At 36.8% G+C, this 12,807-nt stretch overlaps 1 protein-coding gene across 1 annotated transcript; it reads right to left on the bottom strand.

The window, feature by feature from the left end:
- Window positions 1-851: 851 nt before the first annotated feature.
- LOC129893460 (uncharacterized) lies at window positions 852-12,537 on the bottom strand. Its single transcript, XM_055968997.1, has 11 exons — window positions 12,419-12,537; window positions 12,131-12,343; window positions 10,097-10,192; window positions 9,739-9,827; window positions 9,504-9,632; window positions 7,472-7,586; window positions 7,038-7,122; window positions 6,810-6,919; window positions 5,617-5,768; window positions 2,381-2,477; window positions 852-1,312 (listed from the first exon to the last, which is right to left on the bottom strand). The coding sequence occupies exons 1-11, from the start codon at window positions 12,497-12,499 to the stop codon at window positions 1,001-1,003; spliced, it is 1,479 nt and encodes a 492-aa protein (XP_055824972.1). The 5' UTR covers window positions 12,500-12,537; the 3' UTR covers window positions 852-1,000.
- Between the last annotated feature and the right edge of the window lie 270 nt (window positions 12,538-12,807).

Here is a 12,807-nt window from a genome sequence, read left to right as displayed (position 1 = left end):
TCATTGTGCAAAATGATTCTGAGTCATCTCTTGTGGCAGATGTTAAAGCAAAGCAAGATAGCGATCCTACTTTGGTTGAGTTGAAGAAAGCGGTTGCCGAAAATGCCATTGAGGCTTTCTCCCAAGGGGGAGATAGTGTGCTTAGACGTCATGGTTGTTTGTGTATTTCTGATGTGGATGGCTTAAGGGAAATGATATTGTTCGAAGCTCATAGTTCGCGGTATTCTATTCATCCGGATTCCACAAAGATGTACAGAGATTTGAGAGAAGTGTATTGATGGAATGGCATGAAAAAGAATATTGCGGAGTTTGTGGCCAAATGTCCTAATTGTCAACAAGTGAAGGTTGAGCACCAAAAAACTGGGAGGTTTGACTCAAGATATTGAGATTCCTACTTGGAAGTGGGAAGACTTGAATATGGACTTTATTATGGGTTTGCCTCGTACCCGTAAGGCACATGATTCGATTTGGATGGTTGTTGACCGCATGACTAAGTCAACGCATTTTCTTCCTGTTAAGACATCCTATTCAACCGAGGACTATGCTAGACTTTATGTTCATGAGTTTGTTAAGCTTCATGGTGTTTCGTTATCTATCATTTCGGACCGAGGTTTTTTTCACATTCCAAATATTCGTGAAAAATTGAACCAGAGACATAAATGAAATATTTGGTTTGAAATAATGTGCGACAATTTTCTTTGGATATGATCATCCAATTTTTCCATGTCCATCCGTCATAAAATTTCAAAGAGTGTTTACTAGCTCATCAGACAACTTTCAACCTCCCAAATGTGGAAAACTACTAAACACTTTGTTTTACAACCAATGTTTCCAACTTTGGAATTCAGTGGTAGAAGACCATAACTTCCGAATCAATGTAGCATTTATCACCAAAATTAAAATATTCGGAATCAGTAGCCGTAGTAGTTGGTACATGCTATGAGACAGTATCATGAGATTTGTCTAAACATAATTTTTTTGTACGCACCATCCGTGTTCCCTAGGATGACCTGACAACAAATACCACAACCCCTACTACAATTGATACAACAAGAACTAAAACAGCTATTATGAAGTTAAAACCAGCTGGTTTTGTCGATTTGTGGTCACTTCTCAAGATTGTAGCAGCTCTATTTTGCTTTGAGAGTGAGTCGTCTGACTTAGGTAGCAGACAATATGGGGTTGACACCTCCCGAAACGATTTTGCTGTGGTGGATACCAATGAAGGAGCTTCAGCTTCAGGCTCCAAGATGTTTGAAGAATTATTTGGGAACTCTATAAACATGAGCTCGGCAAAATGATCCTCGAGAACCTAACACAAAGTACAGCACATCAGAGTTGAGTTGATGTCATAATCTCAAAATTACCGACATATTTAGTTGCACTGACCAATATGGTAAACAATGTCTAACAAATACTGCTCAAAACACTTCTGTACCAAATAGACAAAACTTAGGTGCCAAGGCAGATCAGCTGCATCTTCTATGTACAGCCGCATATACAATTATCACAAAACAACAACAACATACCCAGTGAAATCCCACACACGGAGTCTGGGGAGGGTAGAGTGTACGCAGACCTTACCACTACCTCATAAAGATAGAGAGGTTGTTTCCGAAAGACCCTTGTCTATACAATTATCACAAAGAGATAACAAAATGTCCCAGTAAAAAACTCAGCAAGTGTGATAACGATGAAAGTGAGATCAAGGAAGGAGCTTCAGTACGACAACCATTATAGAGCGGTATTAGATTTTCTTGACAACTTTTAATCCTAAAAATAATTAAATTGTCACAAAAAACACATTACTTGAGGTGAAACACCTACTGAAAAAATGTACAAGAATCATGTATTCTATATCAGCTGCATCTTTAATGTACAGCCGCATATACAATTATCACAGAGAGATAACAAAATGTCCCAGTAAAGAACTCAGCAAGTGTGATAATGATGAAACTGAGATCAAGGAAGGAGCTTCAATACGACAACCATTATAGAGAGGTATTATATTTTCTTGACAACTTTTAATCCTAAAAATAAATAAATTGTCACAAGGAACACATTCATTGAGGTGAAACACCAACTGAAAAAATGTACAAGAATCATGTATTATTAACCACACTCGTAGGGTTTGTCTTTTAGAGCTGCAAACATGCAAAGACAAAAGTGCCTGCAGCTTCAGTATAGTTACAGGACTTTGAAGTAGTGCCTATTCCAACAACCTTTCTACATTAAAGAACTTCTTTTGCTTCAAGGCAAGAAAGCAACATAATATAAGGAAAAAATGTCATTTATGTTTAATGGATGACAGATAATGAAATACGGCTGAGTGTAGTATTATTTGCTTCACCAAAGAATATAAAGGGTGCAACTAACTCACCTCAACTGATTCAGATGGTTGTATATAGTCACAGAGGAATGTATCAACCAGCCAAGGTAAAAATACTCTTCGAGGAAATGACAGACTGCAATGTTTTCTGTTTAAAAAGCAAGCTCACCATTTCAGCATCAGTAAAAAGCCAACTGCTACCGTCAAGTTAAAGATAAAGGTCAAAGTGTAATAACTAAAAAGTTGTTTAGCAAAATGAAATACTTTTAATCTCTAAATTCAGATGTCAATAACAAAAATTATGCAGCTTATAACGACGACAACAATAGAAAAACAACAACTATTATTGACATTGTCGCCACACCATATGGTACACAGGTTAGATGGAAACAACAGACCAACTTACTGCACTACAACTATACCTATATGAATCCTCACTGACCATGATTCTCCACTAAATTCATGGAAATCATCGGTCAGACCAGCTACTGTACACAATAAGGGAAATGATGGGGGATCTCCTGCACCCTATTCAATTGAGGCCCATCTATACATACGGGAAGATATATGGCAAAACGCATGACACTTCCACATGCTAGAAAAAATAAGTTGACATCACCATCAGAAACAAAGGAACATTCTTTCAGAATGAGTTTTCACTATATGCCCCAAGTACCCCACATTCAACATGTAATTAAATGAAGAGTCGCCTTGTATACTGAATAATGGATCCTCCCTTCTGTAAAATCCTGTATAAGATCAATTCTAGGGGGGGAAAACAATTGTTTCTATTTTAACTATCTAATGTGTCATCGAGGAGTACATTTGATTATGAATCTGGTGTAAGCAGAACAGGATAGAGAGACGATAGAACTAACCAATAAGAATCCCACCAGTAAGTCAAAAGGAGGTCACATCTTGTTCAGAGAGTCATAAGTAGGGGTGTGCAAAAAACGGTTTAACCGATAAATCGAACTGAAAAAAAATGTGATTGGTTTATCGGTATCGGGTTATTGGGTTAATGGTTTTAAACGATTTTGTAATTTATTTTTATTGGACTTCTGGTCCGGTTTTCGGTTTTAGTTAATGGTTAAACCGATAACCAAATAAGGTCATATTAAAATTATCCTTTTATCCCTGATTATATAAAAGTGGCTTTAAAATTTCGATAGAAACCGTATTCTTATTTCATAAGTTCTATTTTTCTTCCCGACAAGGCATCAGACTTCTAGAGCAACAACTTAAACAATTTTGCATTATAGTTTGTAAAGACATGTTTGAGAGAATGCTACTGCATCCAAGTTCATATGGATTCATCTCTTTGAGGTTGATATGCCTGCAATCTCTTTGATTTAAATGGAAGAAGAATATTCTCGGGGCTCAATAAAACCTTTACTTTGGTTTGAATGAAGCACTATTAAGTATGAACTCCAATATCTGGTCAGATGGCAAGTTGTGCAACTCATTAAGAAACCTGTGGGCTGGGTGTTAAGAATTTAGGGCTGCAAAATGGATGTCTATTATAAAAATGGTTGTGGAAGTTTGGTAAAGAGGATCATGCTCTTTGGAAGGATGTTATCATTAGCAAATACAGACTGAGCAATGGACAACCAATACTGTGACTGACACTTATGGGGTCTCAGTTTAGAGGACTATCAGGAATTTGTGGCCTAAACTATCCGGGAGCATAGGCTATAAGGTGGTGAAGGGACTAGAATTCTATTCTGGAAAGACAAAGGGATTGGCCAGAACTCACTCATGGAGGACTTTCCAGATTTATTCTCTTTTCTGTGACAACCCTGAAGCATCTATTGCTGAGACTTGGACTAACCAAGGATGGAATATCATCTTTAGGAGGCTTCTAAATGACTGGGAGGTTGAGAGAGTTGCCAGCTTACTGCAAAGATTGAATGATTTCTTTGGTTTAAATACCAGCCTTGATACAATCAGATGGAGACATGATAGGGATGGAAAATTTTCGGTTGGAAGATTGTACAGAAGAAATCTGTCCTCACAACCTGGAAGCATCTCTGGATCTTGGAATCAAATATGGAAATCTAATATCCCTACCAAGATCAAGTGTTTCACATGGAAGGTATGCAGAAGAGCATGCCTGACTCAGGAAAAACTGAAAAAGACAGGTTTTCAGATTGTCTCAAGGTGACTCTTTTGCAATGAAAAGGAGGAAACAAATAGTCATCTATTTCTTCATTGTAGAGTGACTTCTAAGGTGTGGCATATGTTTCTCAATGTTATCCAAAAACCATGGGTGATGCCTGAGCATACTGCAGATCTTCTAACCTGCTGGATGAGGAGAGGTGGGAGTAAAAACAGAAAAATGGTGGAGCCTAAGTCCCTTCTTGCATATGATGGTCAGTCTGAAGAAATAATAGATGTTTTGAGAATATGACTAATCCAATGCAGAAAGTAAAAGAAAACTGCATTAATACTTTGTATTTTTGGAATAAAGAAGAGGGTATAGATGAGGTAGAACAGCTAGTAGATTTCCTAGGCTTTCTAATTATGATTACTTGCATTGTAATTTTTTATGGTTGCCAGCATACCCGCATTGCAAGGAATACAACTTTACCTTTATCCAAAAACAAAAAAAAAAGATGGTTAGAAGCATATGGAATCGTGTCTTTGAAGTACAATTTTCCACAAGTCATTCACAATACTTCTTTTTAGTAGCTCTGGTTCGATAAAAATCTTTTTCTTCCTTGGCTTCATGTTTATTAGTTCATGACGTTGTTTTAGCAATAAACATCCTGTGAAGGCCATATATATGAACAAATGCAAACAAGAGAAAAGCATAAAATTTAAAGGGGAATTTTCTTATCAATTAAACCGAAAATCAAATCGTTTAGGACTGCTACCAGATAATAATTATCTTATTGATTTGGTTATTGGTTTAGCATGTTTACAAACCAATAACCGATAAACTGAGCCAATAATACACAAATCCAGACCGAACCGAGCGATAAGCACCTCTAGTCATAAGTCTGACCAGTGACAAAATTACTCCTGTAGTTCTCAATAAGAAAATGATAGAGGAAGTATCAAATTTCATCAGAAAAATGGAGGAAGTATCAAGTCCTCACTTTTTGAATTTAAAGTTTATAAAGAGTCAATTAAATCTCATTAAAATACTCAAGTCTGTACCAGAAAAAAGATAAAGAACTAGAGAATTTTGCAAACAGATGTAGATGCCATGGTGAAAAGTAAGTGTGCAGGGTTAAATCTGGATATCTATAGGAGAGAATGGATACAATTACACCGTGCTATACCTCTGTAACTGTAAATCAAGTTGCAGAACAGCACTGCCACTTAATATCTGGTTGCTGCTCTCTTCAGTTCTGTCCTCTTTACAATCTGATTTTCTGTCTGCCTCATCACATATGATATCTAACCTGCTTCTTAGACTCTTAATTATGTCTTCCTAAACACCAAGAAGACCAGATGTTAAATGCTGGAGAAAGAAACCCAAAGTCAAGCAGGATCTACGTTTTAGTATTAAGCAGAACAAATGTAAGCTAAAACCAAATTAAGTCTAACCCAAATAGTAAAATATTCCCTGTTGAGATAAAAATCACTGTTAAATCCAGAACCAGGTGTACGATGCCTGTGGTCTTATGGAGAAAACACAAATGAAGCTCTCTGCTTCGAGCAATCCATCTAATATACACTGATAATATGGATGATTGGGTGTATTTGAAGGTTTCTGAAGGGTGTGGTTCGATTTGGTAAGAAAGGAAAATTGAGCCCTAGGTATATAGGACCTTATAAAATCTTAAGACGTGTTGGCAAAGTTGCTTATGAGTTAGAGTTACCATTGGAAATAGCCATGGTTCACCTAGTGTTCCATGTGTCTATGTTGAGAAAATGTGTGGGTGATCCTAAATCTATTGTCCCTTTGGAAGTAGCGAATGTTGAAGAAACCTTGACCTATGAAGAGGTCCCGGTTGAAATTTTGGACCGGCAAATTAAGAGGTTGAGGAACAAAGAGGTTGCATCTGTTGAAGTCCTTTGGAGGAATCAACAAGTTGAAAGTGCTACATGGGAAGCGGAAACGGATATGATGAAATGTTATCCTCACCTTTTCCATTCTACTCAAGTATAAGGTACTAAGTCACTCACACTCAATGTTTAAGACTCCTATATTACGGTTCTTTTAAGTCCTCATATGCATGCGTGTTCATGAAGTTTAATTTTAAAGTTATGTTTTATGCTTAAATTTAATGATTTCATATTTGATGCATTTCAAGTGTCATTGTATATATGTTGGGCTGCTAGTCCTCCTGCCACGTCCCCCTCTATGCTAATGAATCTCATTCGAGGACGAATGTTTCCAATAAATGGATTGAAATCTAATAGAACATCCTAACATCCATGAATGCAACAGATAAGTAAGAACAGATTTACTAAACTTTTTAGTCCTTAATGAAGGGAACAAACAACATCAAATGCAAAGTTAAAATACCTTTATGCCAGCCAAAGCTTGAGAAGATGGTTCCTTCGAATTTGAGTAAGCATAGGAGCAGACAGAGCCACTAAAGACTAGAAGACCTGTAATCTCTTTTTGGCTGCATACTTCACAATCAAAAGGAGATGAATGACAGAAAGAAAGAAATTACTTGTATAGCAACTAACTCACTTCATCAACTTCAAAAGAAAGGCTAATTGTGTAAATTGGAGAATGTTTACAGACCTTCCAAATATTTGTCTTCCATGAAAGGTAGGAGAAATTCAACATCATGTACAGCACCTAAATCAAATTGCTCATCCTCAGTTGCCTAGAAATGAATGAAAAAAGGTGAAAATTGCCGGACATAGTAACCAAGGAAAGAGACCAGATTCATATTTTGATAGAGGACAAGCGAGAAAATCAAGTATAGAGTAGCAGCCTATATCATATTTTAAGGCCCATTTGATATGTCATTACTCAAGAACTAGCATTTTTTGGAGTAAATAATTTCTGTTAGCAATTAATTAAAATGAAAGAAAGAGAAAAATAAAGTTGCAACACGAGGTAGTAAAATCGCACGGAGTGGCCATGATGATGCTTTGAGAGGAAACCTAGCATCCAAGTTTTAAAATAATGGTTGATCTAGACTCTCATACCACAAGTCTAGAGTTCATTACCAATTTCCCATCAATCAATGCCTTGGCACCTTTAAGCTCTTTTGCATGAATTGAAATTCCATGATGAAGAATGTCAGCCAATCGTTTGCTACTTGAACCCTGGCATATGGGCAACCTGGAAACATGTTGCTCAATCATGAGACGTTTTTTCTGAATTTCTCTGAGATCTCTAAGAAATTCAGTAAAAAGAATACACAAACAAAATTGATTTGAGTACTTAAAAACAAAAGGTAGGAATAGGGGAAATGCTTCATGAGTTATATGGCGATACTAACAAGGTAGCACAAGTTTGAAAGGAATCATTTTTGCAAACATGAACTAGGGGATAGTAACACAAAGTATCCATCATAAAGAGCCATGATTCTGGCAGAAAATATCATATTTGACATATCTCTATAATTATGGAAGTCACAAAACTGATTTTTTTTCCACTGGTATAGTGGGTTTACTAAGCTTGTCTGGGGAGATATACCATATAGGGATCACAAGAAAAGGAAGTGCAAAGCTACAAAACAAAAAAGAGAAAGGATCTAGAGGCCGTTTGGATTGGCTTATAAGCTGTTTTCAGCTTTTTTTGAGTGTTTGGCTGGCCAACTTAAAATCATTTTGTGCTTAAAATAAGCCTCAATAAATAGTTGGGTTTATTTGGATGAACTTATTTTAAGCAGTTTATAAGTTGAAAACAGCTTATAAGTCAAAAAAAAAAGTTGGCCTGCACCTACTTTTTTTTTTGGCCAACTTTTTATTTTTTAACTTATAAGCAGTTTTCAACTTATAAGCTGCTTAAAAATAAGTCAATCCAAATAGGCTACTAATCTAGATGCAACCTCCAGTTCATCATAACACGGAGGGATGATGACCCTAACAGACTAGAAGCTATAATATAAAATGGCTGCAACCAACCAAACGAAACGTTAAACAGTTTTATTGCATACCACTTGATCAAAAAGGCCTACTCACCCACCACCCACCTCCACCACCACCCCCTCCCCACCACCCCAAAAAAAGGATTCTTTCTTTCTTCTGTCATACTAGTGCAGAAAAATAGACCAAAAGCCATAGTGTGATACAAGCGCCAATAGCTCAACAACCAAAGTTCCCCAATATTTGAGACAAACCATTTTTCACTCGCAATTTTGGCTAACGTTCTTCAACGACATTAATATAGCACTCCTCCAACCTCTCTCCAGTGCCAGGAAAAAAGGGAGGAAGTTTTCGCCTCCTTGTCATACCAAAACAGAAATATCCTAACAAACAATCAACAACAACAACAAAAACATACCCAATGAAATCCCACAAGTGGGGTCTAGGGAGGGTAGAGTGTACGCAGACCTTACCACTACCTCGTGGAGATAGAGAGGCTGTTTCCGAAAGACCCTCGACTCAAAAGTATCAGTCCCAAGAAAGAGAGAGCAACAATATATATATATAGAGAGAGAGATATCATATCGGCTAAAACAAAAAGCGATGCAAATTCTACAAGACAAGAACAATACCAATAGCAAAATAAAGTGATAATCAAAAGGCAATAACAACACAACCATACTGACACGCCTAGAACTCAAACCAACCCTAAACCGTCACAGGACAAGACCACATTCTACCCCTGCTAGTCTTCTACCCTAATACGTGACCTCCACTCCTTTCTATCTAAGGTCATGTCCTCGGTGATATGGAGTTGCGCCATATCCTGTCTAATCACCTCTCTTCAATACTTTTTCGGTCTACCCCTTCTCCTCCGTATATCCCCCAAATTCAACCGCTCGCACCTCCTAACTGGGGCGTCGACACACCACCTTTGCACATGCCCAAACAATCTCAGTCTCGCTTCTCTCAACTTGTCTGCCACAGAGGCCACTCTCACCTTATCCTAACAAACAATCATGCAATTAAAATGAAGAACAAATGAGTTGCTTGAGATAGTTGGAATTTTTAGTTTGAAATGTGGCACTAAGAAATCAAAACTCATGTTCAGTCCAATACACCAAAGAATGATTAAAACAATGAGCAATTCTAGCAAACAAAAGTTCACCTCAAATCAAAGTCATATGTGCATCGGAATGCCTGACGAGTACTCAGAATTTTTCCCATTTTGAAATCACAAGGTCGTAAATTGCCTGATGTAATGTTTGAAGCCAATGAGCAATTTCGACACGTCCATCTGGAATACACTTTATCTCTCGAATCAACAATAAGGGCCAATTCGAATATTTTTTAAGAAGGAAGGGCCTATTTGAATATAACAACACATAGTTAGACAGGGTCACCTCAAGGGACTGTAACCAATGTGCACAAGCAATCTTTCATCCCAAACCACTTCCATCAAAGGGGCTGCTTCAGCAACTGCTTTTGCAGCCTGTACAGTTATTCCATTAGCAAACGAGAAAGAGAGCAAGAATACAAATAACGCCGAAAACTAACTATGAGTGATGGTAATTATGCGTTTCATGTTTCACTAAACATTTTCTGGAAGTCTAGTCAGCTTCACCATAAAAGGAATAACAATAGAGACATACTAAATGAGAGCGTCCTGTTCCAGAAATAACACAATCGTACGGTTATTATGGTAGAGCCTCAGTACAGAGAGGAAAATATCACGTTGACTTCAAGTTATGATGGTAAAACCTGACAAAGCGTGATGGTTGAATTTTTGAATGAGCTCTCATTGGTCCACACATAGATGCCAACCACCTTCACGCCACCCAATAGCATTCTCCCAACCTGAAAGATGCATATATTAAGGCATAAGCTCAACAGAGGATTTACCTGATTCATAATATTTTGATATTCGCTATGATGGCCTTTTCCACGAAATATACAGTTAGTGTCAATTGACAAGTTTCTAGCACAACACCCAGATAGGTGGGACGAGAGACATTTCTTAAATCTACTATACCCATTTAAATATTCTTCCAAACAGAGTTCATATACAAAGCTACAGGGTTAAGAAAAAAGATGGTAGTTTGTCAAGTAGAGAATGTATTTGCATTATATAAAGAGTAGCAGCAGTAGAAGCATTTCTGTTGCATAGTTTGCGGGCATCACAGAAAATGATAGGCACGTTAGTGCAGGCATCAAGGTGCTACTACATGAACCTCAACGCCCACAAGCTCTGTCAAGCAAAGGGCAGCACTAAACATTAAATACAGCCAGTAACGCGATATTTAACTGTTAGAAGATATCATAGATGATCTTGACCAAAAAAATAATATCGTATTTTTTTTAGATGAAGTGAGATATTGTCATTGATATATGAAAACTGGAAGGAGACAAATTACAAAAGCAAAAGCCAATAAGGATTTTGAAGCCAAAAAAAAAACATGTTAGCCTCTAGTACAGAAAAATCGTACTAGTACCAAGGATCTAACAAAGTCCAAAAAATTGTCAATGCTATCAAGAGTAGGAAAATTTCAGCTAAACAAAACAACTAAGCATCTAGCTTTCTGGGATTGAGTGGAGTTGATGTCCCATCAAAACACCTGTGGTTTCTTCCATTTCACACAACCCAAGAGATGACTAGATTCCACCAAAAAAAAAAGATAACATAGATGATGTGTTTGTGAAGAGGAATAAAAATCAGAAATCTAGGATTAGAAAACTAATCACTAATCTATAGGGAAACATGCGACTACATTTTAGCATCTGACTCAAAGATTTTAAAATGGTTCTGAGCTAAATGAATATGGACTTTACAACATACATGTCACTTCGGATTAGAAAATACTTTTTAGTTTTTTTATTTTCATTTTGTATAATGTTGTCCTGAGATGAATTTAAATGGAGAAAAATGGTCCGCAAGGATTCAGATAGCCAACCCAACTTGTTTGGGTCTGAGGCATAGTTGGTGTTGTATCACAGTTTTTTCTCTCTCTTCATATGCACCTATTTTAAACTAATCCCACTCCTGAATTGCACTTTGCAGCAAAGTCCCTGGCGAACACTAGGCACTTTTCTATACTTTTTGCCTTAAGTAATACACAGTAATATGCAAATAAACAGGCTATTAGTATAGGCTTTCACATAGACTCATTTGAGGAATATAGATGGATCTCCCGCACCCAAGGGTGTGCCCTAGTGGTCAATGAAATGGATTGAGAACCATCAGGTCTCAACTTCAAATCTCAGACAAAGCACTACGTGATTTCTTCACATCTATCCTAGCCTTGGTGGACAGAATTACCTGATACATGTTACTGGTTGGAGGAGGCATGTATATTATAGAATTAGTCGAGGTGCGTGCAAGCTGGCTTAAACACCACGCTTATAAAAAAAAATACATGGATCTCCAAATTAGTTCATACAATTTCTTCCAATAAAGGTCACACAATTTCACACCAATATTTATGTGAAACGTTATTTTATTATTATTTTTTGTAAAATAACTAATATTTGCTGATATTGGAGAGAGAAGGAGCTATGAACAAAATCCAAACACAAGTAATTCTTACTGACACAGTTGATTCACCGTAACATTACATAATATCAGTGAGTTTCCCGCTACAGACATCCATAAGCCAGGTAGCAGAAGTAGTAACCAAGATAAGCATAATATTTTTCTACTCTTCTAGGATGCGAATTTCCAATTATAAGTACACAATCTAGCAACATAAAATACACACATCAGAAAAAGTAGAAGTAAAAAAAAGGGTAAAAGTGAACCTGACGAGCCTGTTCAGCAACCCAATCTTTGTCAATAAACAATGCGGAAGAATCAGGGTGCGACTTTCCTTTGGATGCCTTTTTCCGATCATCCTTAACCCCGCCAATTATGGAACACGCCGGTTCACCGTTGTCGTTCGGCGGTGTTGGGATCAAATCGAATACGAATCCTCGATCTAATTTCCAACTTAAATTCCCAATTACAAGCCCTACCTGTCAAAAGAAATTATGTTCATCTATATATGTATGCATGTAAATTCCGTTATACATGAATATATTGTTAAATACTTGACAAGGGAGTCCAGATTTGCTAAGGCGATTTTCAGCTAATTTGAGCTGACTTTCTTCTCCCACTACTGCTTTCACCATCCCTTCTTTTGTTGCTCTGAGATGTAATGAGGGGAATATAATTTATTTTTCTTATATAAGCTGTAAAAACTACATCATTACATATATTTCATTATTATAGTCTAATATATTAGATAAAACACAAAGTTATTTCGAATTGTCAAAAACATACTTTAATTATGCGGGTATTCTATTACATTTCTCTCAAAAATGATGTATATACAATTTTATTTCTAATTTGTGAAAGTAGAAAAACTATTTTTTAATTCTGAACATCTACTAATGGTCCAAATCATTAAAAGTGAAATGTGAAACTAAAAAAATTACAA

This window comes from Solanum dulcamara, chromosome 6 (assembly GCF_947179165.1).
Source record: "Solanum dulcamara chromosome 6, daSolDulc1.2, whole genome shotgun sequence".
Lineage (NCBI taxonomy): Eukaryota > Viridiplantae > Streptophyta > Magnoliopsida > Solanales > Solanaceae > Solanum > Solanum dulcamara.
The sequence above is the reverse complement of the archived record's forward strand: the minus strand, read 5'-3'. Positions and strand labels throughout refer to the sequence as shown.

Coding starts and splice junctions, on each gene's coding strand:
- LOC129893460 (XM_055968997.1), bottom strand. CDS start 12,499: ATGGTGAAAGCAGTAGTGGGAGAAGAAAGTCAGCTCAAATTAGCTGAA. Junction 7,587..9,503: donor ACATATGACTTTGATTTGAG/GTGAACTTTTGT, acceptor ACATGTTTCCAG/GTTGCCCATATGCCAGGGTT. Junction 5,769..6,809: donor AAGCTTTGGCTGGCATAAAG/GTATTTTAACTT, acceptor CTTGGTGTTTAG/GAAGACATAATTAAGAGTCT.